Below are 25934 nucleotides of genomic sequence, written 5' to 3' on the forward strand. Positions count from 1 at the left end.
TGGCTGTAAGTAAAATAATAAATCGGTTTTTTTTTTCCCGCCCTGACCGTTTTGTCGTAAGCGAGGGAAAGGGAAGGAGGGGGAACGAAAAACTATCCCTTTCATCTCCAAAAACGAACTAAAGCTTCAGTATTCCATCTTTTATAATTATAAATCTTATTTGAAGGGATTCGTCTTTGCCTGTTTTGGCATTACAATGCGTCCTCGTGTACGATGTCATAAAGAGACACTGAAATACTTTTTAAAATGAAAGCAGTGTATGACAAATGCCCTGTTCGGGTGAAGCAGTCAGTCCAAAAAATTGTTTTCGTGGAAACGTTTAGTTACATTTAACAATTATTCGCCGAAGGCGAAGTGATTATTGTTGAATAATCCCCCTAAGAATGCAAAATTAGAGTAGAAAACACGAAAATATTAAACAGACACAAGTTCTCGCTTTGCAAACGTGACAAACGGGACAAAACAAGCACTACGTACGGAAAAGAAAGATGTCTGTTACCTTTACTTAATTGTTGGTGACTTCTGAACAATTGTGCGAATTCTCTCGAAATGAGCAGCTCCGGTCAAAAGAGGTCAGAACTGAATCATGTTTGGTCAATCGATATATCTGACTGAGTTTCTCATGGCCGTGTACGATCTCCAAAGCCACCGTGTTTACGATCAATTTTAATGCCTTTCAAAATATTTTCGGTCCAGAAGCCTTGGTAGTCAACTTGCAAAATTCCCAGTGTTTAAACATCCAGGACTTGGAGTGATTTCTTTCGAATAAGCGAACATTTCATTCAGCAAAAGCCGCCATGTTTACTTTCCTGGATGGAAACGTTGGCATGGCTTAGTAGACAAGCCTTGAAATGCTTTATTCACCGCCTAGCGTGGTGAACACAGCATCATAAACCGAGCTTCTCGACCAATCAGAATGACCCATTCTAGAGTTCACCCCTGGAAATTATACTTATAACAGAAATGAAGTAGTATCTTGCGAAGATTATCATTTTTATATATATATATATTTTAATTTAGTGACTGGATAAGATTAAATATATGCATTTCCTTTACTGTACATAGGGATTTATCTTGGAATGCAATTTTGTCTCTTCCTGACGGAGTTTTCAACAACCTGACAAAACTAAGAGGACTGTAAGTGAAATGAAGTACTGTAAATACCTGTAATACCGTTACAGAGGCCTCTTTATGAGGGCACTTCACTGACGTGGTCTTAGAGAAAGCAGAATTCTTATCATTTCTACCTCTATAATACGAAAAATTATCTCTGTTTCCTTTGGTGCCCGCATAAGAGGTTCGACTATACAATAGGTCTTTGAGGTTTTAAACCGTTTTTAACCAGCATACAACATTAACTTCAGTATTCCAGTCATCTTCCAAGCTTTATTATAGTAAATTTTTGGAATGCTAAGGAAGTAGAGTCAGAGTCAGTGCTTTTATAAAAATGTCTCGGTTAAACTTACTGCGTCCTAATGCAATTTTGAGGCTACGTTTACACGGATACGGTTTCATTTTACCGCTCGATTGGTTTTCGTTGGTTTAAAGGATTATTTGGGGGGGGGGAAAAGGAAAAAAAAAAAAAAAAAAATTTGGAAGGAGCTGAATCTTCAATTACAGGGATTTATCATCAAACGCCATTATGTCCTTACCTAATGGGGTGTTTAAAAACCTGACAAGATTAATAACACTGTAAGTAAAATAAAGCACCCCCAATACAAAATCGTTCAGACGACAAATGTCTGGAAGTTATTTTTCGTCATCTGTAAGAGCTCTGCCATAGAAAATTTCAAAACTTGAGTAATAAAAAACATTGTCTCTGAATATTCTTAAAAATTAAAGCTCAACTCTATACTTTCATTAACAATTTACATCATATGACGTCATAGATGTCATAGACGTCTATAAGTCATATAACGTCAAAACAAGTTAACTTGCATTTTACTCATAACTTCATAAAATAGCACAAAGCAACACAAAATGTTTTAAAGCAATGGAAAGTTCTGAAAAACATACTATAACAGTGGCACTGCCAATTTACTGGAAAAGTAGAGGTTAAAGTATCTTGAAATTCAAATTTGGATATTTAATTGTCACATCGAAATGTGATGAATAAACAACTTTGCAACGTTTAAGCATTCTAGAGTTAAAAGCCTTTACAAAATTCAGAACAATTATGCTTAGGAGAAGGCGGAATCAGCGTCGGAAGATAAATAATCATCTAAAATGAGCAGTAATGCATTTTGTAATGTTTTACACAGAAATTTAGCTTCCAATGCCATTACTCTTTTGCCTGACGGATTGTTCAATGACCAGAAGTATCTGGAATGGCTGTAAGTAGAACAAACACACCCCGAATAAATTAAAGGTTTACTTTTAAGCTTTACAAAAATGTTAAAGCTCGTTTTTGGAGGGAATTGACTTTACTTTATTTGAGGGCCACTTGGACACTTCTTATTTAGTATTATAAGCTGCAGTATTAAAATTAAGGAATGATGATTACAAGAAAAGAATTTAAGCAACGGCCCTCATAAAACACCTGGCTCCTCTGATTGTAGATCACGTTTCGTAAATAGAAAGGGGAAATTCTTCTGCTTCTCATCCTCGTCTTCACAATTACCCTCATTTTAATCTTCATCCTCTCCATCCTATCTCTCAACCTTCGCCATGAGGCGTGCTTCTGCGGTGGCCTAATGGATAGTGCTCCAGACTCCGGATCGATCGGTCCCCGGTCGGGGCACGGCGTTGTGCCCTTAGGTAAGGCACTTTACCCTCATAGTTTCATCCTCCACCCAGGTGTATAAATGGGTACCGGCGATTTTTCTGCTGGGGTAACTCTGCGATAGCATAGCATCCCAGAGGGGAATAGCAATACTCCTAGCCGCTTAATGCTACAGAAACCGGGATAAGCTCCGGCCTGATGAGCAACAAGCCTCGATAGCAGGCTTTACCTTTTACCTCAGCCTCGCGATCACATTCATCCAAACCCTCGCCTCCACACTAACCCGTCTCCTCCGTCTCCACCTAAATTTTCTTCCCGTCCTTCTCACCCAGGGGGAAGGGAAGAAACTTCCTTTGTTACACGACTCAAAAAGTAATCATAGCGGTGCCGGGCAACCGAGACTGCGCAGTAGCTATTCAATGCTTGCTAAGGGCATAGAGAATAGCTTGACAAAGTTCATTGTTTATTTCGCATGATTTGGTCTTGACCGTGCACAAAACACAATAGTTATTTGCATTTTGATTGCTCCTTTGAAGTCTTCCGGACATCAAAACAACAAACAGTGATAACGGTGACCAGTCTGGCAAAATTAAGGCTTGTGAATTATACTAATTAAAAATAACTCCAATGGTTCTGAATTATTTCCCATTTTTTGGTTGTTAAATTTCAACCGTGACAAACTTTTCGCTTGTTATTCCACGCCGCCAAAACATTCTCAGTGACGTGAGACATTAGGTGAGAAATCTAGCTGAAAATGCCAAAAACATCTCCGCGGCGTAAAACATCAAATGCAAACACCGCGACTATTCGCATTTCACACGCACGCAGTCATTGACATTTAAATCTTTCTGAAAAATCAAAGCTTTGGTTTGACGTCTTTCTTATCAACGGCTTGATTGACATAGACTTGCACCGTTTCCAGGCACTGCTATGTATTCAAAGAAAATTGCCGACTTTCTTCCCCCCCCCCCCCCCCTGTCCTCACCCTTATCATCATTATCATCGCCATATTCAAGCTTATCGTCAACTTCATTCACATTTTCATTCTAATTCTCATCTTCATTCTTCTTTTCCTCGCTCTTGCTTTCGACTTCCTTCTCATCCTTTTTTTGGTTTAAAACAGGGATTTGTCCGGTAACGCCTTCTCATCTCTACCGTACAATGTGTTCAAATTTTCGACTAGACTTACTGACCTGTAAGTGGAGTGTGGCTGAAGTTTAATAAGTTATTTTTTGCTGCAAAAAAAACAGTAAAAACAAACTCGATGCCTTCAACTACGAAACTATTGTTTTTGTTCCCTCTCTTTTACTGCATTACTCTTTTTCACAGGAAGTTATCTTTGAACGCCATCACATTTCTACCAGATGGGGTGTTTAACAACCTAGTAAAACTGACCTTTCTGTAAGCAAAATCCAGTTTTTTCAATGTAGAGCCCTAATTAGTACAGAAGTAGCCTCGTTAAATTTTGGGAACTGTCAAAAAATTATAGACGAGTAGCTACTAATCACCGATGTTGCGAACAGGTCGTGTATGTGTTTATTTTTAGAGCTTCGGTAAAGTTACGAAAATCGTATACTGAGGATCAAGTTTGCAAAACTGAGGATCAACTGCGTGAACGTTTTCTTACTATTTTACAAAAAGACGATTAAATAGTCAAAAACATCTGCTAATTTAAGAATGCTTAAAATCGCGGTTCGATTTTTTAAAAAATTAAACAGACGAATATCTTGCCTTATCGAGAGCTTTATCATGTCATTTATGTTATGAATCATTTTACAGTGATTTTTCTTCCAATGCTATTACATCTCTACGTGAAGGGGTTTTTGGCAATGCAACCGAACTAGTGTGGCTGTAAGTGTATGGCATACCAAACACATAAGAAATGGATCACCGTTTAACTCTGTCGTCCAGGCAATAGATCATATTGGTCAATTTTCACCTTAATCAAAACTATAACAAAATTCTCGATCGGTGATTGGTTATCAGCAGCCCGATAAACTCGTGATTAAACAAATCGGACGCCCGCTTCGCGGTCGTCCGATTTTGTTTATCACTCGTATGATTACAGGCCGAATTGGACTCCACTCAGTCCTATTACCATTATTAAGCACAAGACTTGTTATTTAGCTAAAGCGATCTTTCTTAAAAAACTATCAGGTGTACTGTAACACTGGCTGCCATGTTGGGCGTTGTTGGTAAGTACGTACGCGCCCGCGAGCCATGCCGCTAGCAAGACGACCTTGAAAAATCAAATGCACACATGATTGTCCTTTATCCATGGTTATGGGGCTCCGTTCTGCGGCCCTTTGGGCCTATAATGAGTGCTTACGAGTACTATAATGAATGCGCGTGTTCATAGCATTGACTCTGAAAATTATTAGAATAACCAAATGCTGTTTAAATAATTTATAGACTTTTAACCTTTCAAAATTTTAAAATTAAACAAGCACGTTTTTAATAATTTTAAGCCATTATGTTATCAATCATTTTTATAGTAATTTTTCTTCGAATGCTATTACATTTCTGCCTGAAGGAGTGTTTAACAACCTGAAAAAACTAAGAGTGCTGTAAGTGCATAACAGACATTTCAGAAAATATTAAAAATTTCATTCCGTTAAACTCGGTTGTCCACAAGATAATTATATGAGCAAAAACACACATTTCACCCGAGATTCTCCAGGTCTAGTTAGTCAGTCAAAAACAGCCTTCTCTGATCCGTGATATATTTTAGTCAGCGGTCTTATGTGCCTACTTATGTTACAACTCATTTTTAGTGACTTTTCTACAAACGCTATTACATCTCTACATAGTGAGGTGTTCAACAAGGCAACAAATCTGGAAATACTGTAAGCACTGTAAGAAAGATACAATCAGCAGTCATTCCGTTTGACTCTTTTAGCCTAAAAAGGCTAAACAAGATTCATAAACACTGACTGTTCCATTGCTTTATTTTTCTTGTCTATGGATACCTTTTTGACAGGCATTTTTCTTCCAACGCTATTCAATTTCTACCAGATGGATTGTTTCGCAAACTGACATATCTGGAATGGCTGTAAGGGATATCAGTGGCGGATGCAGGGGAAGAGTCCGGGGGATTTCGTTCTTTAGGCTATCCCTCTCTATTAAGTTTCTCTCCTTCCCTAGATAGAAAATCATGACAATTTACGAACAAGGAAATTTTTCCTTCAAAGGTCCTTTACATTAACTTATTATTGTTGCTATTTTTCGGAAATCCTTTTACCAGACGGCACTAAAATATAAAAATTGTACCCTAACTGACATATAATCTAAATAAGCCACCCATGCCCTCAACCCCTCTTTATAAGCCCTGACCCTGCAGGAATAAATAAGGCTTTTACGGTATCTATAACCCAAGTGCATAAAATTGATTCGTGTGTGTTAATGTCGTTTATTATATAAATTGAAGTGGTATAGCGAGTGGTAGCAAATCGATAAAAATGGTATCACACATGTGTGGATAAAAATGATATCCACGCAAGTTTGATATCATTTTTGACCAATCAGCTCGCAGAGTTTGTCATGTTTTAATGGTCAATGAGCCAAAGTTTATCGATATTAAGGAAAATGTAAGTTTATCGATATTAAGGAAAATGGTCGGAAATCTTGAAAATCAAAAACATCGTAATTAGTAGGTTTATATAATAATATAAAACCTATGGTACATGGTTTCTTGAAGATATGAAATTTATCTTCTCGTGTTAAAATCGATATCTCACTCGTTCGCTGAGCTCACTCGTGAGCTACCGATTTGAACACTCGAAGATAAATTTCATATCTCCGCGCAACCATGTATTATCCTCTATGTATCGTGTTTCATAATACATCCCCTTATACAAATTACTTTTTTATTGCTGTGACAAACTTTCTTGTGTTTTATCTGGAAAAAATCGCCCTAATCTTCAATGAAATTTGTAACACTTACTCCAATAGTCCTATCATTCACAGAGATATTTCAACAAACAACATCTTATTTTTAACTGATGGAGTGTTTAAGGCAGTGAAATATCTGATATACCTGTAAGCAAACTTTAACAAAGTACTGTATCTCATTACAAGACTGCAAAGGCCAAGTTTCTTCTATATATGTTCTGAAAAAATAGTGATTAGTCTTTGTCAGAACTCATCAGTATGGAATAGCCAGACGCAAGGGTGTCATATTAAATCATCGACCCTGCCGTTTATTCCAGAGGCGAACCCGAAGGTTGCTTTAAACCCCAGTCCCATACAAACCATATTGGAGCCGTGGATGGGACTGTAGAACAGTCAATGTGTATGGAGATGTAGATCCACTAAAGTAATATGGATGCTCCCATATGGATTATATGAGCACATAAATTTTTGGCCTCCAATAGGCTAAAAGTGTATACTTTTATTATCATTTTGTGTTCTTCTTTCCCAAATTTTTACAGAATGTTGGATTCTAACTTTATTCGCAATCTTGACCAGGATATATTTTCCACTCTTACAAGTTTATATTTTTTGTAAGTTTAACAAAACTGTTTAGACCTAACAACTTCTTCTCTGTTTCCACGCGACGTCATTAAAATTCCAAACTCCAAAAATTGTAAGCTAAAGGCTCTGAGTGTTCATCTTTTATTGACTATTTATTACAGGTCCTAAATATATACGTTTTTGAAGGTTTCCAGCTCGATTGCATCCTTCGTCTTTATAAGTAGAGCATCTTCTAGCATGAAGTGAATTCCAGATGTTTTTATTGATTTTCGGCCGCCATGTTGGTGCCTTTCCGCGAACTAGCTTGGTGTAGCCAAGTGCATCGACTTCCGTAAACATGTACATAACACGTACAGCTCTCACTAAATTTTGCGGATATCAGATCTTACTATTGTCACTTCTCAGCTTTTGTTAAAATTTTCATAATTCGCAGCTATCAGTTAGTCCTCATTCATGCAGACCTTTTAAATTGTGTCGTAGGAATGCTGACCCCCAAAGGAAGGAAAATCCAGATTAATAAGGCCTTGAAACTTAAATTTGTGCCAAACGTCTGTTCTCAAGTGTGATAACTTTCTCTTTTGTGACCTAAGGTCAACCTGCAGGGGTGTGATAGCAAATGAGTTCGGGTTAATTAGCCGCCTTCATACACATATTCAATCAACCATGCAGTGAAGTCATGGACTAACATAACTTCCCGTTTTGTGATCTTTGTTGTGATTTTTCGTTATCTTCTTTTCAGGCGTCTATCTTCAAACAATATTCAACACCTTTCTCCTAAGTTATTCCAATATACGCAAAGACTTTATCTCCTGTAAGCGAAGCACCTGCAATATTGCAATTTAAACATACATGGATAAATATTAACCTTGCAAAAAGCTACATGGTCAGTATCCCCGGTTATTTGTTTTATTCTCTCGTGTTAAAGTTTCTAACGCAATAGCGTGGCGATAACAATAATGCTTTATTCTACCCGCATTTTTCTAGAGACATGACCTGGTGGCGATTTTTTTACTATAATTTGGCTGTCGGTTTATCTCGTGAAATGATGAAAAAACTAAAGCCGATTTTTTTCAGGCGATAATAAAATAATAAATTCCAAGCCTGCATAACAAAGGTGTACGCCAGTCGTGAGATTAAATACTTACTCCCTTTTTACCTGCAGAGATCTTTCTTATAACGAAATACAATACTTACCACAGGAGCTGTTTTGTTGTATGAAAGGTTTAGAGTCTCTGTAAGTGTATCACAAATATAATATTAGCGGATCAGATCTATCATCTACTATCGACTAGAAGAAATAGCTTTTTCAATAATTCATTTTGGGTTGACCTATTAGCAAAACACAATTTTCATAGATTGTGAGCTTTCCGTTGTTGGATCGTGGAGCAACGAAAGATGTCGAACCAAATTATTACCGCTGAAATGATCAGATGATTAGATGTCTAGAGGATCAAATGTTACAAATAACTTCGATTAGTAAAGATGGTTTACTTTTTAAATAATTTATTTTTGTTTGACCTAGTAACAAAGGATAATTTTTATAGATTGCTGTTGCCACTTGTTGGATCGTGGAGCAACGAAGGATTTCACATTAGTTTATTGCCCCTAACGAAAGAAACATTTTCAAAAAGTTACAAACCTTAAGTTTAAAGTCTGTGTGGACATACTCCACCTCCCCGCTCTGAGTCAGGTATTCGTCTTACACCATAACATACTCTTAGATTTGGTATCTTAATTTGTGATCTTCTGTTCCTTGCTTATTTCCTATTCTTTCCAGGAACTTAGCCTCGAATAAGATCCAAAACCTCACTGAGAATTTATTCTACCCTCTTACAGCTTTAAAAGTACTGTAAGTTTGACGCAATTTCAGGTTTTTCAAGGTTGAAATAAAATAGAAAATAAAATATTCACAAAAATAGAGGTTGTGGTTTATCTCAGCAAGTATGTAACTTATTAAGATGACATTTTGATTGGTAGATGTCACAATATCAATTACATGACAGATTAGAGGTTTCGAATTAGGATATTTTTTCTTTGGACAAGGTGCAGACGGCTTACACCAAACTAGAATAATTTCCCTTTTAATGGCATCGCTGGCGTGATCGTGATCGATAAGCAATTATATAATAACTTGAATTCTACTCGCATTTTGATTGGTTCTTACTCATGATCTATTAGAGTACAGACGCATAGATGACGTCACGCGGTGGTGTGACTCGCGCGCGTGATCAGAGTTCAAAGTCCAAATCAGAGTTTTATTATATAAAACAAATAGATTCAATTTTGCCGTGGATCTGTTCAGTTATAGATCACAGAAGACGTCAAAATGTGGTAAGAACAATAGTGACCCACTCGCCTAGCGGCTCGTGGGCCACTTTTTTGTTCTTACCACATTTTGACGTCATCTGTGATCTATAACTGAACAGACGCACGGCAAAATGGAATCTATTTGTTAAATAGATAACAATGAGAGAACCCATGAAGTTCCAGCATTTTTAGTAGAAGTGTCTATTAAGAAGATTTATACCTGTAAAAATTTGTAACCGCACGTAAGTCTTCGCCTACTTTATAATTTTTATACCTGGGATAAATTTGTTAAACCAGCCACCATTAGCCCAAATACTAATTCGAATTTTTTTGTCTACAGATATCTTTCTTACAACAGAATTCAATACTTACCAAACGAATTATTCGGAGTAAACTTAGAGATGCTGTATGTATCTCACATAAATGGTTTCATGAGACCAATAGCAAAAATATTTATTTGGAATCATCAAAACACTTCACAGGCCGTTGAAAATTATTTCTTGTAAATAAATTCCACTTTTGTCAACAGCAGATCCCTTCCCTTTGTCATTATTGTTCTAATGTATGAATGGTCAAGGGTGCATTCGAGCCAAGCGGCCCATACCGCTGTAACAAATCCTGTTTTCTGTAGCTAGCTTCAAGTGACTAGGAATATTTCTACTCCCCCTGGATAGGATGCTAGTCCATCGCAGGGTACCTCCAGCATTAAATTCACCGGTACCATACACATGGGTGAGGAAAGGGAACCAAGAGTGTTTTTAAAAGTGTCTTGCCCACACATCACAATGACCCCGACCAGGGCTTGAACCCGCACCGCTCGATCCGGATTCCAGCGCGCTAGACATTAGGCCACCTAATGCATGAATGTTGGAAAAAATTGAGAAATTTTTAAAAGATTTAAAGAATTTTTCGTTATGTCAACATTTAAAAAAAACACATTACATAACTTCATTAACAAGGATTGCATTATGTATATATTACTCGTTCTTATCACTTAATTTGCTGATTACTAGGGGCTTGCAGAATAACATGATAGACTTCATTTCAAACGAGACCTTTGTGAAATATCAAGAGATTGTTTATCTGTACGTATTATAAGTAGATGTTTGTAAGTGTACTAATTATAGCAACAAATGTCGTTTTACGCCAGTTCCATCTTCGACCAACTGTATGACTCTATGAAACCTTAAAGGGACCGTGTCACGGATTTTAGCCAAACTTAGGCATAGCAAATGACCATCAAATTTGTTTAAATATATAAAATAACCTCTTAAAACAGTGAAGGAATATTTAAATAACACACCAAATGCAAAAGAAGGTACGGATGGCCAAAAGTGTCGAAGATTGAAACGGATTGCGATGTGGGCTTTTGAAATATGGTCCGGCGGAACAGTTTTCAAAGTTAATCTTGTCTGCTTGTAACTTCAATTTATGACGCCCGGGAGACACATTTAGCTGCAAGGAAGCTATGGTTTTGTCATTTAGTATCAAAGAATTAATTTCTATGCAAACATTTAGTTTCATAGCGAATATTTGGCAAAATTTAATAACGTGAGATTAACTTAGCCGTGACATAGTCCCTTTAAACCAGAAGCCCCTCGAGCTGCAATAATTTGAAAATACAATCTTTATTAAATAACCGCTTTTTTAACCAAAAGTTGCAATTAAAGCAAACCAACAAATAAATAAATTACTAATTAAATAAATATAAAATCGCTTAATACTAAAGCTGAAAGTTGGTGATACTTATTATCATCGTCGTCGTCATCATCATCATCAACTTTACCATCATTATTATTATAATCATCTTTATTATATTATAATATTTCTAATTCGTAAAACCTCCTTTAATTGAAACCCAGGTGAATTTGCATAATTTTGGTTTAATATTTGTTTTTGAGTGCCATCTTTTATTTTTCTTAACCTTTAGATTCCTTAGCGCGAACCGACTGAAGACTATTCCATATCGAGCCTTTTTTTATCAGAATAGGATAATGTGAGTATTTATGAACAGTGGCAATTCAGTTTTTCTTCATAAAGTATAGTGCACAGCAGTACGCATACAGGAACCACCGTCTTGCAGGTCCGCCGACCAACTGACTGGCTGACTGACTGACTGACTGACTGACTGACTGACTGACTGACTGACTGACTGACTGACTGACTGACTGACTGTCTGACTGACGGACGGACGGACGGACGGACGGACGGACTAAATTAGGCGCTTTCTGTGTTACTTTTAACAGTGCTGATTTGTGCTGATTTACTTTTAAGAATGTTATCGGATAATCCTATAACGACAATCGATCCAGAGGCATTTAGGAAGACTGACTACTTTCCACTGCAAGTGTAAGTTTAATACAACAGTAAATACAATATGTTTCAGTTGAATAAGTGGGATGGCCGGACGAAGAAAATTTAACTCGAGGTCGATTCGAATTCTGTGCGTCCACATCGAGAGCCAAATACTTTCCCGTCCGATCTTACCTTATAAGCTTAAACAATAAGTATTTCATCATATGGCCATTGAGTTTTGATTGATTGATTGATTGATTGATTGATTGATTGATTGATTGATTGATTGATTGATTGATTGATTGATTGATTATTGATTGATTGATTGATGGTGGGGGTTGATTGATTGATTGATTGATTGATTCATTGATTCATTGATTCATTGATTCATTGATTCATTGATTCATTGATTTATTGATTCATTGATTCATTGATTTATTGATTCATTGATTCATTGGTTGGTTGGTTGATCTACTGATTAAACTAATATTTATTTACTTTCGATCTTTTTAACAGATATTTGCTGCGGACGAAACTAAAGATATTAAGCCTACAGTCCTTTGTCAATTTCCGTGGTCATAACATTCAAATGTAACGTCTACTAATTTTGATGCATATTGCAGTTATGTACGTGTGTGGGAGTGCCGTACTGTGAGAGTATCGGCTAATAGAATATGACGGCTTCGATGTTAGATAAATCAGTCCTCCACTGATATTTCACCTCAGTCTCCTTCGGTAAATATCTGTTCAATACTAAGCAAAAATCAAGTGACGAAAATAAAATGGCGATGCTGACTTGCCTTTTTTGGCCTCAGGTTTATCAGAAATGGAATGGTTGGAACATTGAAATACGGCGCAGAAGGCAGCATAATATATCTGTTAGTGCCTTAATAATTCAGACAGTTCTTTTTTCGTAAGGCATATGAGCCCTGTACAGACAAGGAATAATTCGCGTGAAGTCATAGATTACACTAGTTAGGGGGAACATATACTACATTTTCAGTGTTAGAAGCATGTTAAGATACTTTGCATTTGGTTCATTCCTGAGCACAAAAGGGATACAGTTATATACACGGTGGTAACTCAGTAAACCTCCACCGGGACTTTCACATTTTTAGGTTTCAAAGTATAAATCTGCATGACAATTCGCTGTGGACCCTTATGTCAAAACTTGTGTTTCCCTCTTTACATGTCCTCATTCCCTAGCTTCAATATCTTACAAATATACTGACAAATAGATCAAGAGTAACGCATATAATTACGTTTTTTTTAGAAATTCTCTTGGTTCCGATGCAGAAGCTGTCAAACTGAAGAGACACATGGACGCATCAGTGAAGGAAGCATTGATTTCCGCTTTATTGGCGTCAGGCTTCAAACAAATTTCTAACAATCATACTGATTATGATACACTTCTACTACCATGTCCGGTGGGAACATTTTCCAACTCTTCCTCAAAAGGACAGCGTGGGTGTACACAATGTCCTCCAGGTATCTTGTGCACTTTTTTTGCAGCGCAATTGACCGGCTCAATTGGCTGAGCACGATGAATATAAAATAGTTTGTTGTCTATTAAATGATATCGACATCCAGCCTAGAGAATTGACAAGACAAATGAAAGTTCAGTCTCGTCATTGCACGATTCCGTAAAGGAAAGAACATACAAAATCTACAATTACAGCTCTTTGCTGGGAATGATGTATCAACTGACAATTTGTTCCCAAAGAAGCCAAACAGATTCAATTATAGCGCAGAAACTCTGTGGTAATTTTAAGTGCTGATTTAAAAAAGCCTCTGTTTTCCTTGTGAGCGTTGACCCTACAAATAAGAAAGAAAATGAGAAAAAGCACCAGCAAAACAAAAACGTTTCTCCCTCTTTCTCAAGATGGTGCTGTTGATGCAAGCTGGCTTTATTCTTTGAAATACGCCTTTTACTTCCCACTGCGTTCACCGTCCCTCCCCCTCTCCCTAACGCCCGCCCCTCCATTCAGCACATCTCTTATGGTCTTTCCATTACATCTTACAGTCTTTCTTTTGCATTGAAGAGGGCAAGATTAAATTATATTATGCTTCCTTTTCAGGAGGGTTTTACTCTGATACCTTTGGCTATGTGTCAGAAAGCTGCATGAAATGCCCAAACGGTTCTTTTGTTGCATATGACAAAGCACCAGGAACACGAGCTTAAGATTGCAAGGCTTGTCCTGAAGGTAAACAACGAGGATAATCATTTACTTGGCCGAAGACAAGGGAAAAAATAGATTTTCGAAATGCAGGAAAGTAATTATTATTTCCAATAAGCGAGCACGAGTTCAATAACTGCTGCATATCGTTCGACAAGTGGGCTTGTATACACGATTTTTTAAATGCATTGTGAAGCACACGCTCGCTTGGTGGTGTGTTTAAGTTCATTGAGGTGGACAGAGATTTATAAAGTCCTTATGGGTCAAATGAGTCAATCAGTCACGGGTCTATGAGACAAATACTACATTAAGGTTACATTATTTGTAAATAATGCGGCCCTTACTTATAAATAAAAGCTAAGCGCAAACATTCTATTTCTATTTGACAGGGACAGAAACAGACTTCTTCGCTGGACTCCGTGCTTGTAAATGCTTGATAGGATTCTATCGAACTCATCTGTTCAAGAAATGTCACAAATGTGGGCGAGGACTGGAATGCAAAGATGACTATGTTTCATTGAAATCTGGATATTGGTGGAAGTGGAGGAATGAGACATACAGAGATCGCTACAGAAGTTTTCAGGCAAATCTGTTGGCACCTTTACCAGCACTGGATAGTTTCAGCGTACAATATCCTTTTCCAATGCCAACGCCTTATAGGTGCCCAATAGAAGGATCTTGCAAGGGTGGTTTAGATTCCCCGTGTGAGAATGGTTACAAAGGACCTCTCTGTGGAGTCTGCAGCTCAGGATACTTTAAGCAATTGCAAACGTGCAAAAAATGTCCATCAAAGAAGTTGATGATGGTGCAGTTGTCAATCATTGCAGTGATCTTATTGATAACTGTGACTTTTTTGGCGTGGACGAGCAAAAGAAAGGCCAAGAAAGACCGAGGCTGTTCTGTAATGGACATGTTTTTATCCAAACTCAAGATCGTTATTGGCTTTTATCAAGTCACTTATGGTATACTGGAAGCCTTTGCGTACATAAAATGGCCAGATTCCCTTCAAATCATTGGCAAGTATTCAGAAATACTCCAGCTGAATATACTTCAGATAGCCCCCGCTAGCTGCCTTTTTCCGGGATTAAACGCCGATGCCTTTGGAAATTTGTTTGCGATGTTAGCAATAAATGCTCTGGTCATTGGCCTTTCTTGTGTTGCTTACGGAGTACAAAAAATGATCATTTTACGAACTGAAAGCATGGGCGTCGAAGTAAAGTCACGAGAAATTTCACAGACAAAAGAACTCGTGTATAAAAATTTATTCTTCTTCTTGTACGTGACGTACCTAAGCACGTGTTCCAAGACCGCCAATGTCCTGCCATTTGCTTGCCGAACAATTTGCCAAGATCAAAAGGACGAGATTTGTAACAAGTACTTGAAAGCAGACTATAGCATCCAGTGCAATGTTTCAAGGTACAATAAGATGGTGATCGTCGCATACGTTTCTTGTGCCTATATCGTTGCCCTCCCTGTCGCTTCTTTCGTCGCCCTTTGGAGACAACAAAGAGTTCCAATTGGCTCAAAAGACGCCAAAACCTCTCACCATCTGAACACTAATGCAGAAATGATCACAGGATTGCGTTTTCTCTTTGAAAATTACAACAATGTTTCGTGGTATTGGGAACTGGTTGAAATGTCTCGTAAAGTCATCCTTACATCTGGTCTGATTCTTGTGGGACAAGAGAGTAGGTCCTACATTGGCTTGGCATGGGTTATGGCCGGGATGTATGGCATGCTTTTCTCCTGGATAAGACCCGTAAAGGACGTAACTGAAAACAGATTGATGACAGTGTCCCTTGCCGTTACCGTATTTAACTTGGGTATTGGAGCTGTGGGTAGAATTCCTGCCGAGAACATATCAGCCTCAAGTGACCCGTACGTGGACGCAGTCTTGTTTAAGATATTGATACTTCTAGCAAATACTTTGGTTATCAGCCTTGTTGTTGGTAAGATAATACTTTTTCTACTAATTAGGCTAGCTGGTTTTACAGTGCGATGCGCCTTTCCGTGGCCAACCAACAAACTTTTTTACAAGTGTCATCTTGTAATATTTTACGTTTTCACTAGATTTTGTTGATAAATATGATGTTACAAGTATATATTTGATCGTATTCCACTTTGCAATGAGTCGTGTTCGTCAAACAAATAATAATATTACGAGAGGACACTTGTAAAAAGGTTTGATGGGAGGCCACGGTAAGGCGCGTTGCACTGTAATTGTAATGTTTAGGCTAGATGGTTTATCAGTGTTTACGAGTATGTGAGGTCACTGATCAAATTAAAGCACTTCTTGACAATGTTAGTGTGCCGTTAAGTATCATATATATCTTATATAATACAGTAAAAACCCCGCATATATGAACCTGTTTTTTTTCGAGGAAGCCTAAATAGGTTCTTCATGATAAATGGTGTCTACTGGGATCAGTTTAGGCTATTTGGAGGGTCTGAATGGGGTTTAGTGTTTAGTGTTATTTTCCCATAATTCTTAGGGTTTGCTGTTAATTTGGCCAATTTTTTTCATTTTTACTGCTTCCGGAGAAAATACTGTTAATTGTTTTGATGGTCGGATCATCTCACGAACGTTGAGAAAATTTTCGGAATTCCCCTCGGAAATTCTCGGTAATCTTCGGACAACTTCGGTAGTCTTCGGAAATCTTCGGCACTCTTCGAAAATATTCGGTAGTCTTCGGAAATATCCCGAAATGATCGGAAATCGCCGAAAACTTCTTCACATACTAAACAAAAATGATATTGGCCTTTTTTTGAGCCGTTTTTGTTTCTTTCTGGTGAAAGTTTACTGTTTCAGTGAATTTCTTACTGTTAGTGTTTAATTACCTAAAATTTAACTGTTTCATATTACAGAGCCAAAAAATTAAGTGTTTAGTGTTATCGAGGTACCCCCATTCAGACCCTCTATTAAGGTTTTAAAAAAGTTCTTATTTTCTTGAGAAAAACAATGTTTTTATTGCTGGAATCAAATATCTGAACATAATGCAAGCCCTATTTCAAGTTATTTCATTTCTCTCAATGCTTTTAACCACAGAATGCTTTTAAACCAGAGAAACATCAATACATTTAAAATGAATTCTATGACTGCAATTTCGATTGCTATTGCGGTACTGTTATAGGTAGAAGTTGCTGTTAGACTCCAGTGTAAACCGGAATAGCTAACAACTGTCGGTCTGTTCTTGTCTTGTGTTCCACAAAGTGTTTTTTTTTCTGTTTCTTTTTTACTTTTAGTTCAGTTCGTTTTAAACTTATATCACAACCTCAAGGAATGGCTAAAAAATCTGCATTGGTCACTGTCTTGCTGCCTGGCGTTGCTTCTCCCTCTCAAAGAATTGCAAGGAGAAATCAGTGGTTTAGCTGCAACAAATTTATTTCATGAGCAGCTGCAGGCAAATGAGTTAGTCGTTCCAACTATTCTTGCTGCCGTGAAAAACAGTGGAGCTATTGATGTTGTTCTTGAAGAAAGCGAACAAGGTGACGATGGTACAATAAAGGCACATGGCACTTGTCAAGCCGAATACAGAAGCAAGCAATGCCACCGATGGACACAGACTGAGCCATTGTCTTTATTGTTTGCTGATATCGTTGTACACGAGCAAATTGACGAAATACCAAGAGTAAATACCCGTAAGTGCAAAGTGCGGACATACAATATGCAATATATATCACTTGCAGTAATTTACATTGTAATTTGTTTAATTGATTATAAATCAACAGGGGCGTTTTATTGAATGATATATTTGCCAGTATAACATTTAGTGAGGAGCGCCAAACCATCGGTGGAAGCTTAGAAAGATTAGGGTATTAGGTGGAAGAGAACGTGCTGCCTTTGCAATGACATCTGCAAATGGTTAGATACTCGAGTTTTCTCGGATAAGGACCGTGACGATAAACCGTAGGCCCCGTCTCCTGCATCTCCAGTGTTATGGTCAGCAGGGGACTTAAAAAAAAACCCACACAGTAATCGTATAGAGTAGGGCACGAAGTTTTCCGGTGTTGTGGTCTGTCCTATTCACACGTATCCATGGGTTGGGTGGTGAGACGAGATCATATACATGGACGGATAGCGGCTGGCAAAGGCGCCTGATGATGCCCGCCATCTCATCCCGTGACTGTAATTGTGAAGTGCATTGAGCTTTGGGAAATGTACTATACAAGAAGGAAACCATTACCAATACACTCTTTTTTTATATAAGAATACAGTTTTTCCGACCCAGGCTGAATATTCTTATTTTTCTACCGTTTGATATTTCCGTTTTAGCAAGTATTGGGTAATCAATTACAAGTGTTTGGTGTCCAGATCTGTATCGTGTTACATTGTGCACATATACAATTGCTTTTTCTTGCAGCCTGGCCGTTTTGGCTTCAAACAAAGCATTCCTCACAGAGATAAAGTGACGGAAATGAAAATACCTGATTTTGTTTCAACTAAACTATTCTTTTAAAAATCTCAGCCTCGGGTTTATTTTTAGAATATTCTTAAAAATTCGCAAATTTCAGCCTCGATATTCTTATAAACTAGATTCTTATAAAAAAAAAGAGTGTACCATAGAATGAAACAGTGGTGTGACAGCTAAAGTATAACCATGGCATTTAGAACGTTATGCCAAAAAATACAGTAATTATCGTTCAGGGTTCACGGATTGGATTCATTCTAGAAAATAATTCTGCGAATACGTGTTTGACTTCCTTGGGGTGTAAACTTGAACTTTATGTTAACGATGTGTATATTTAATTGAGGTTTAACTGTTAAATGTGCACAATTTTTTCTGCAGGTCTCGGTTCCCAAAATCGGCCTGGCTTTGAAACCAGTGAAGGAAAAAGTACTGGATCTGGAAAAAACGAGATGACAAGCTATATAACATGACTAGGTTATGGTAACGTTTAAGAAAATAACTTCAGAGGCAAAGTATATAACTGCCTACATCTTAGCTAACACGCATCGATAGAAGAGTGTAAAAGATAAAGACAACTTCGTTCCTAAGAGTATGAGAAGAATAACACTGGGAAAGAGATTGTGTAAAGATATCAAAAAGGTCGCAATTTGTCAGTTATGATTATTACAGTAATCATCTAACAGCCGAGTGTTTTCAATCACCCCTAACACCCCTGACATTTGTACATAAATGGAGCTCGGTCAAGATGAAACTAAACAACCTTACTGTCTGTCTTTTCATTAAACAAACTTTCCTTTAAGTTTATTTTATTTTGTTTAAGTGCAAGATATCTACCACAGAACAACTGCGAGCCCCGCCTGTTAAGCTGTCAGAATGAATCTTTTACTTCTTAGATAAACCCCTTAAACCTGCCATAGAAAATATGCTTTAACTAGGATAAGACAAGGGAAATATGTAACCTTTTCATTGACTTTTTTTAAGTAAGCTGTTTAACAAATAATGGTGAGCTGTATACTTCATCTGTTAATTTTAACAGCACAAAGAAGCACTCTATTATCTCTTTATTCGCTGCTAACGTATCTCAGATCTTTCAACGAGGTTGCACGCATGCGTCATTATGAAGAGAACAGTTAAACTTTATTTACTCGCTGTGTAATATTCTTGTATGCCTAAAAAAATCTTTACGTTCTCACTGGTATGTAATACTTACGCCTGCCAGTGAAGGGATATGTGTATATTTTTTAAGGCTTTTCTGTAATGTTAATAAAATACAAAAGCAGGAATAATAGTTTGAACTGTTTTTGTGAATGCTTATTAATATGGTCTATTTCTTATTTCATGTTAGTGCTTGGTTTTAGTTGTACCCTGTTTATACGGAGAAAAGGTTTCCCTGGTAAGGGGGTTACCCTTGACTTCGTGCAAGAAAACAGCGATTCGTTAATATGATATATCGCAAAGTTGGTTCGTGTGGGAGGGTATGGTGACCCTGGGCCGAAGGTCACTCGGTTTGAAGGTAGGGAGACCCCCCGGGAAGGGGGGGGGGGTGGCGAGCCAACTTTTCTCCAGGTAAAAAGATTGGCAATTTTGACACACCTACCAGCCAGGGCATTCTCGTCACCAGAGCACTCCATCCATTTGGACTACCCTAAGGATTGCGTTTGTCTAAAGCCGAGTGCTCGTTGTGTATTTTCATACAAAGAGGTTTGCCTTATTTGAAAATGGGTCCGTGAATCGCGGACTTCCGATGTTGGAGCCGTCCAGCGGTCTCGATCCTTGGCGCAGTCCAAATGGATCGCGGGCTCTGGGGATGAGAATGTTACCAGGGACAAGTCTGTGCATACAGAGCATGGGCCAATTTTCCTCCATATAAAACAGGCCCTAGTCTTGAGTGACCGGTTAAAAATAATTCTGATTAGAAGGATGCTTGTTTATATGATTTTATGCCATCATCGCTTAAGCGTCTGAAAATTTGAATGAAAACATAGCTTTACTGTGGTGTAAAGCTCAAGTAAAGCTGGCGTAAATATGGAATTTGATCAACTTTACGCTGACTTTAGTTCTTTGAAAGCTGACCTTTATGCTAGCTTTACACTCAAGTTTAAAGGCAGATAAAGAGACTCCTTTACACCACTTTTATACTTTAAATCACATTTACACACGGTAGTGTTAAGGTCGGTTTAACCACCTTTAACAACATTGAGTTGATAGTGTTAAGTTGGATAATCAACTTTAATTTACACCAGATTTAACCACCTTTAATCTCCGCACGCATGTAAATCCCAATTTTCATGCTGTGAATTTTCCTAGCGCAATACAAGGGATCATCATGCAGAGACTGAATTGTTGTATTAAAAAGAAAGTTATTTCTACCGTCGTCTTAGATAAAAGGGCATACTTAATCTCTAAATAATTACTACAACTATCAGGCTACCCAGGTATTTCTACAAATTAAAACTGTCGGCTTATAGAAAATAATCTTTGGTCACTTTAAATCAATTTTCTCCCCTGCCAAGTAACTAAAAGTAAACTTAAGCGGACACACTGTTTCTTATTTTCGTGAAAAGATAAGTCTGTATTCGAGTGCGTCTCGTAATTATTATTTTGTCGCTATTTCTTTGACTGACTTGAATCACTGTAAAAACATTTTGCGACAAATTTTCCACGATGTTTTCTTAACTTGTTAACCAGTGGCAGCGAAATTAGAGTATTATTTACACTTGCCTGCGAAAATAAGAATATGCAATTAAATTACTTATAAATTAAAAATAAGAAAGGAGACTTTGTCTTGGGGAAGAAAGTTTAACTGTGAAAATTGAGGTTTCTCTAAATGCAAAATACAGCCAAGATGTTTTCCATTTTTCTAACACATCACTCCATAACCCAAAGTGTTTTCATTTGTATGAAATGGAGTACCTTAGACTGAGCAACTGTTTAACGTCCATCAATTTTTAAAACGTCATCTACGACTTCACCCCCTGCAAATTAATCGTCAAGGATACCGCAATGCTAGTCTACGCTTTTTAATTATGCAATAAATTGAGGTCTGCGATACAGAAGACGAGTTAAAAGACAAATTCCACTTCTGTTATTTGAAAAAGAGAAGATAAGCAAATCCCCATTTCGCTTTAAATAACAAAATGGATAACGTACTGGAAAGGGAAAAAAGCATCAAAGAGGCTCTAAAGAACAGAGAAACATGGTTAATTGCTGTTGAATTCACCGCAGCTTCATTGGTCGTAACAGTAGCATTGGTCGGAAACATGTTGCTCTGTGCAGCAATTTACAGATTCCGCGCTCTACGTACAATCCAGAATTACTACATCGTGGCATTAGCAATTTCAGACTTGCTACTAACCCTACTTTGTGTCAGTTTGGCTTTGGTAGCAATGATTCTGGGAAGATGGCCTTTTGGCGATACAATTTGTCAGATACAGGGCAGCTTAATATATTATTTTGCAAGCTTTTCGCTTCTAAACATGACGCTCATAGCTATTAATCGTTACGTAAAAATGGTTAGATCGGTGAACATTTATCAGAGGATATACACCAAAAACAACGTCCTCTTATCGATTGCGGCTTGTGGAGTTTTCTCTGGAGTGTTTATTATTCCATATGTTTGGCAGAAATTTTGTTTCCATCCTGGTATTTTAGCCTGCTTCCCCTGTAAAGGCGAAAGCGCAAAGGAACAAGTTCTTCTTCTTGGTCCTTACTCTGTTCTTATCGCCGTGACTTTTCCAGTTGTGCTTTTTTGCTACTACAAAGTATTCCGTAAAGTTTGCGCTCATTTCGCACAAATTGCAGACTCCACTCTTCACGAAGACATTCACAAATCCTTTGCAGAAGAAGTCAAAATCACAAAAATTCTCTTTGCTGTATTGATTGCGTTCCTGATTTGTTGGATTCCTGGTTTTACCATCGAATTTTGGGACATATTTCAAGGGGAATACATCCTGAGACGTCAAGTTTACCTCATTTTGTCCTTTACTGGTGCGGCAAATGCCGCTATTAATCCTTTGATCTACGGTCTGGCACAGCAACGCTTCCGACAAGCTTACAAGAAAGTTTTTATTTGTAATAACTAATTGAAGAAATGTGTCCAAGGGCATTCACAATTGAGGATGCAAAGACTAAACGTCTTTATAGGATGATAAGTCTCACGACCACACAACAAATAATCTTAACGCAGAACCAAATTTAAACTCGCGAAAATGGAAAATAGTATTGCAATCCTCCCTTGAGAGAGTGTAGTGGAAGGTTATCAAGATTCACGAGAATCGAATTGCGTAATGTTTTTAAACAAGAGGCTATATCGTGCATTTTGGTTTTAAAGACAGAAATACGTTTGTATCTAAATATTTATGATAATTATTCTCTTTTCCGCCTAAAACTTTCGATCTTTAGAAACTAACCGATATATGTAGAACATTCAAGAACCCCTAGTATACCTTTATGAACATTAGCGTTGTACTTTCTTCCATAAGGTTCTAAATATCGTGACTCAGCAAAATGTATCCATTTGCAGAACAGTGATGTAGTTTCTCGGTACATCATATTTAATCTATTTTCAGAATCGGCTAGAGTACAGTAGAACCCCAATTTCTCGGACCTCGGGGGGGGGGGGGACAAAAATTGCGTCGAGAATTCGGGAGGTTCGGGAAATCAGGGGTAATATTATGAAGAAGTACTATCTAGAGTAAAAGAAAATTGGTTCCAAAAATCGGGGAATTCGAGAAATTGAGGCTTCGAAAAATCGGGTCTATTTCATAGCTAGAACCATTTTAAGCACTGTCAGATTCTTTGGACCGGACTTAGTAATAAAAAATCGCCTGCGGAACGAATAATCTCGCGACCAAAGAGACGTCAATATCTGGTGGTATTGCCGTCACACTTTTCAGGCCTGTGATTGGTTCTAAACCTGAAATGGTAGTTGGAATCGTTGTAGTGAATTGGGTTGCTCACGTACGCATCAAATTTAATACTTTTAAGTCAATCGGCGGTAATCTTCTATCTCTCGCCATGTGCAAAGTCCGAAACCTTTTATTCAGCTCTACCAGTTTTAAAATACATCTAGTAAAACAAATTCAAACCAAAAGGGAAAAGAACCGAACTCACCAGTTGTAACTGTGAAATAATAATTGTTTTTCATCGCCATTTGTTTGACAGACTTATTTGATCCACCTTTAATTTAATTTGCGACATATTTTCTTTCTTTAATTAAACAGTGGCGGAGGAATTAGAGAATTATTTACACTTTCCAGTGTAAATATGAATATGCATTAAAATTAATGATGATGTTCAATGAGACTTTGTCTTAGGAAAGAACGCTTTACTGTGAAATAGAGGTTTCTCTAAATGCAAAGTACTGCCATGATATTTTCCATTTTTTTAGGCACATCACTTCAAAGCCCAAAGTGTTTTTACTTGTATGAAATAGAGTACCTTAAACTGAGAGGCTGTTTAGCGTATATCAATTTTTAAAACGTCATTTACGACTTCACCCCCTGCAAATTAATCGTCAAGGATACAACACTGTTTTAAATGTGCTTGTCTTCGGCTTTTAATTATGCAATAAATTGAGGTCTAGATCTGTGATACAGAAGACGAGTTAAAAGGCAAAGTTCACTTCTGTAATCCAAAAAAGGGAAGCAAATACCAATTCATCTTTAAATTACAAAATGGATAATGCACTGGAAAGGGAAAAAAGCATCGAAGAGGATTTAAAGAACAGAGAAACATGGTTAATTGCTGTTGAATTAACCGCAGCTTCAATGGTCGTAACAGTAGCATTGATCGGAAACATGTTGCTCTGTGCAGCAATTTACAGATTCCGCGCTCTACGGACAATCCAGAATTACTACATCGTGGCATTAGCAATTTGACCCTACTTTGTGTCAGTTTGGCTTTGGTAGTAGTGATTCTGGGAAGATGGCCTTTTGGTGATACAATCTGTCAGATACAAGGCAGCTTAACATATTATTTTGCAAGCTTTTCGCTTCTAAACATGACGCTCATAGCGGTTAATCGTTACGTCAAAATGGTTAGATCGGTGAACATTTATCAGAGGATATACACCAAATACAACGTCCTCTTATCAATTGTGGCTTGTGGAATTTTCTCTGGAGTGTTTATTATTCCATATGTTTGGCAGAAATTTTGTTTTCATCCTGGTATTTTAGCCTGCTTCCCCTGTAAAGGCGAAAGCAAAAAGGAACAAGCCGTTCTTATCGGCCCTTACTCTGTTCTTATCTCCGTGACTTTTCCAGTCGTGCGTTTTTGCTATTACAAAGTATTCCGTAAAGTTCGCGCTCATTTCGCACAAATTGCAGACTCCACTCTTCACGAAGACATTCACAAATCCTTTGCAGAAAGTCAAAATCACAAAAATTCTCTTTGCTGTATTGATTGCGTTCCTAATTTGTTGGATTCCTGGTTTTACCATCGAATTTTGGGACACACTTCAAGGGGAATACATTCTGAGGCGTCAAGTTTACCTCATTTTGTCCTTCACTGGTGCGGCAAATGCCGCTATTAATCCTTTGATCTACGGTCTGACACAGCAACGCTTCAGACAAGCTTACAAGAAATTTCTTATGAAATAAATATATGAAATTCATATAGTTGTACTGCGGATATACATTTTAAGCAAATGAAAGATCATCGCAGTAATGTACTCAACTTAAACAGTTGAGAAAAGCAAGCCTGAAAAAAAATTCAGGCTTGAACGGGAATCGAACCCATGACCTCTGTGATACTAGTGCAGCGCTGCACTAGTATCGCAGAGGTCATGGGTTCGATTCCCGTTCAAGCCTGAATTTTTGCAGGCTTGCTTTTCTCAACTGTTTAAGTTGAGTACATTACTGCGATGATCTTTCATTTGCTTAAAAAGAAAGTTCTTACTTGTAATAACTAATTGAAAAATTGTGTCCAATGGCATTCATTGAGGAGGCAATGCCTAAACGTCTTAATAGGACGATAAGTAATTAACGCAATCAATTTTGCCTCTCTTAAAAACGGCTTAAAAACATGTCTTTAGCACCTTCATGTACATAGGCTGTCTTCCGCTTTCGCCATAATTATCCAATTCATAATTTCTAGCAATTTTAACATATATATCTTAAGGTGGCTGAACACAGTTTTCCGATCTTTGGAGAACGTGTCCTATATATTGCTCTCACGCCGAAACCGTTACAGTTGACGAGCTCAAATTTGGCAGTTTACAAGAACAGCTACTGCATTTGTAAGTTTGTGCGTGTTCGCGTATGGCAGTGTTGCATTACCATGGCAACCCAGCCATTTAAAAATCAACCAAAAACGTTGAATTCCGCTCGATTTTAGAACATTCAGTCATTATGATTTTTTCATCGTTTGTGTACAACAAACTCGGAAAAATTCTGACATTTAACACTGCAGTAGTAAAGTTTTAACAGAGGGAATTTTTTTCGCAGCTGTTTTATCATAATTATAATGTCTTAAAATGTTTAAAAGTTCCTTTGTTAAATTTCTGATTTTTTGTTATCAACAGTTTTCTTGCTTTCTTAAGTACAACCCGAT

General features: G+C 37.5%; 3 protein-coding genes and 2 pseudogenes across 4 annotated transcripts; all 5 read left to right on the top strand.

Moving 5' to 3' along the window:
- Positions 1 to 1628: 1628 nt before the first annotated feature.
- Positions 1629 to 6264, top strand: LOC144654450 (uncharacterized). Its single transcript, XM_078514606.1, has 7 exons — positions 1629 to 1692; positions 2262 to 2333; positions 3846 to 3917; positions 4052 to 4123; positions 4502 to 4573; positions 5218 to 5289; positions 5497 to 6264. The coding sequence occupies exons 1-7, from the start codon at positions 1643 to 1645 to the stop codon at positions 5570 to 5572; spliced, it is 486 nt and encodes a 161-aa protein (XP_078370732.1). The 5' UTR covers positions 1629 to 1642; the 3' UTR covers positions 5573 to 6264.
- Positions 5747 to 10600, top strand: LOC144655116 (uncharacterized). Its single transcript, XM_078515333.1, has 8 exons — positions 5747 to 5774; positions 6689 to 6760; positions 7153 to 7224; positions 7935 to 8006; positions 8358 to 8429; positions 8973 to 9044; positions 9843 to 9908; positions 10516 to 10600. Exons 3-8 carry the CDS (start codon positions 7154 to 7156, stop codon positions 10598 to 10600), a joined length of 438 nt encoding a protein of 145 aa, XP_078371459.1. The 5' UTR covers positions 5747 to 5774; positions 6689 to 6760; position 7153.
- Positions 10601 to 11449: 849 nt separating this feature from the next.
- Positions 11450 to 18880, top strand: LOC144654311 (uncharacterized; annotated as a pseudogene). Its single transcript, XR_013570895.1, has 9 exons — positions 11450 to 11498; positions 11777 to 11851; positions 12314 to 12388; positions 12613 to 12675; positions 13071 to 13285; positions 13876 to 14001; positions 14364 to 15923; positions 17218 to 17613; positions 18762 to 18880. The product of XR_013570895.1 is annotated as an uncharacterized LOC144654311 (transcript).
- Positions 18881 to 21511: 2631 nt separating this feature from the next.
- On the top strand, positions 21512 to 22465 carry LOC144654396 (histamine H2 receptor-like). Its single transcript, XM_078514538.1, has one exon. It carries the CDS (start codon positions 21521 to 21523, stop codon positions 22463 to 22465), a length of 945 nt encoding a protein of 314 aa, XP_078370664.1. The 5' UTR covers positions 21512 to 21520.
- A 1593-nt stretch (positions 22466 to 24058) lies between these two features.
- On the top strand, positions 24059 to 24982 carry LOC144654139 (histamine H2 receptor-like; annotated as a pseudogene).
- The last annotated feature ends 952 nt before the right edge of the window (positions 24983 to 25934 follow it).

This window comes from Oculina patagonica, chromosome 5, assembly GCF_052425735.1.
Source record: "Oculina patagonica isolate OP01 chromosome 5, crgOcupat, whole genome shotgun sequence".
Taxonomy (NCBI): domain Eukaryota; kingdom Metazoa; phylum Cnidaria; class Anthozoa; order Scleractinia; family Oculinidae; genus Oculina; species Oculina patagonica.

Excerpts from the sequence above, each read along its gene's own strand:
- LOC144654450 (XM_078514606.1), top strand. The coding sequence starts at position 1,643 with ATGTCCTTACCTAATGGGGTGTTTAAAAACCTGACAAGATTAATAACA. Across the intron at positions 2,334-3,845 it reads CAGAAGTATCTGGAATGGCT|GGATTTGTCCGGTAACGCCT; the intron begins GTAAGTAGAACA and ends GGTTTAAAACAG. Across the intron at positions 5,290-5,496 it reads CTGAAAAAACTAAGAGTGCT|TGACTTTTCTACAAACGCTA; the intron begins GTAAGTGCATAA and ends ACTCATTTTTAG.
- LOC144655116 (XM_078515333.1), top strand. The coding sequence starts at position 7,154 with ATGTTGGATTCTAACTTTATTCGCAATCTTGACCAGGATATATTTTCC. Across the intron at positions 8,007-8,357 it reads ACGCAAAGACTTTATCTCCT|AGATCTTTCTTATAACGAAA; the intron begins GTAAGCGAAGCA and ends TTTTACCTGCAG. Across the intron at positions 9,909-10,515 it reads GGAGTAAACTTAGAGATGCT|GGGCTTGCAGAATAACATGA; the intron begins GTATGTATCTCA and ends GCTGATTACTAG.
- LOC144654396 (XM_078514538.1), top strand. The coding sequence starts at position 21,521 with ATGGATAACGTACTGGAAAGGGAAAAAAGCATCAAAGAGGCTCTAAAG.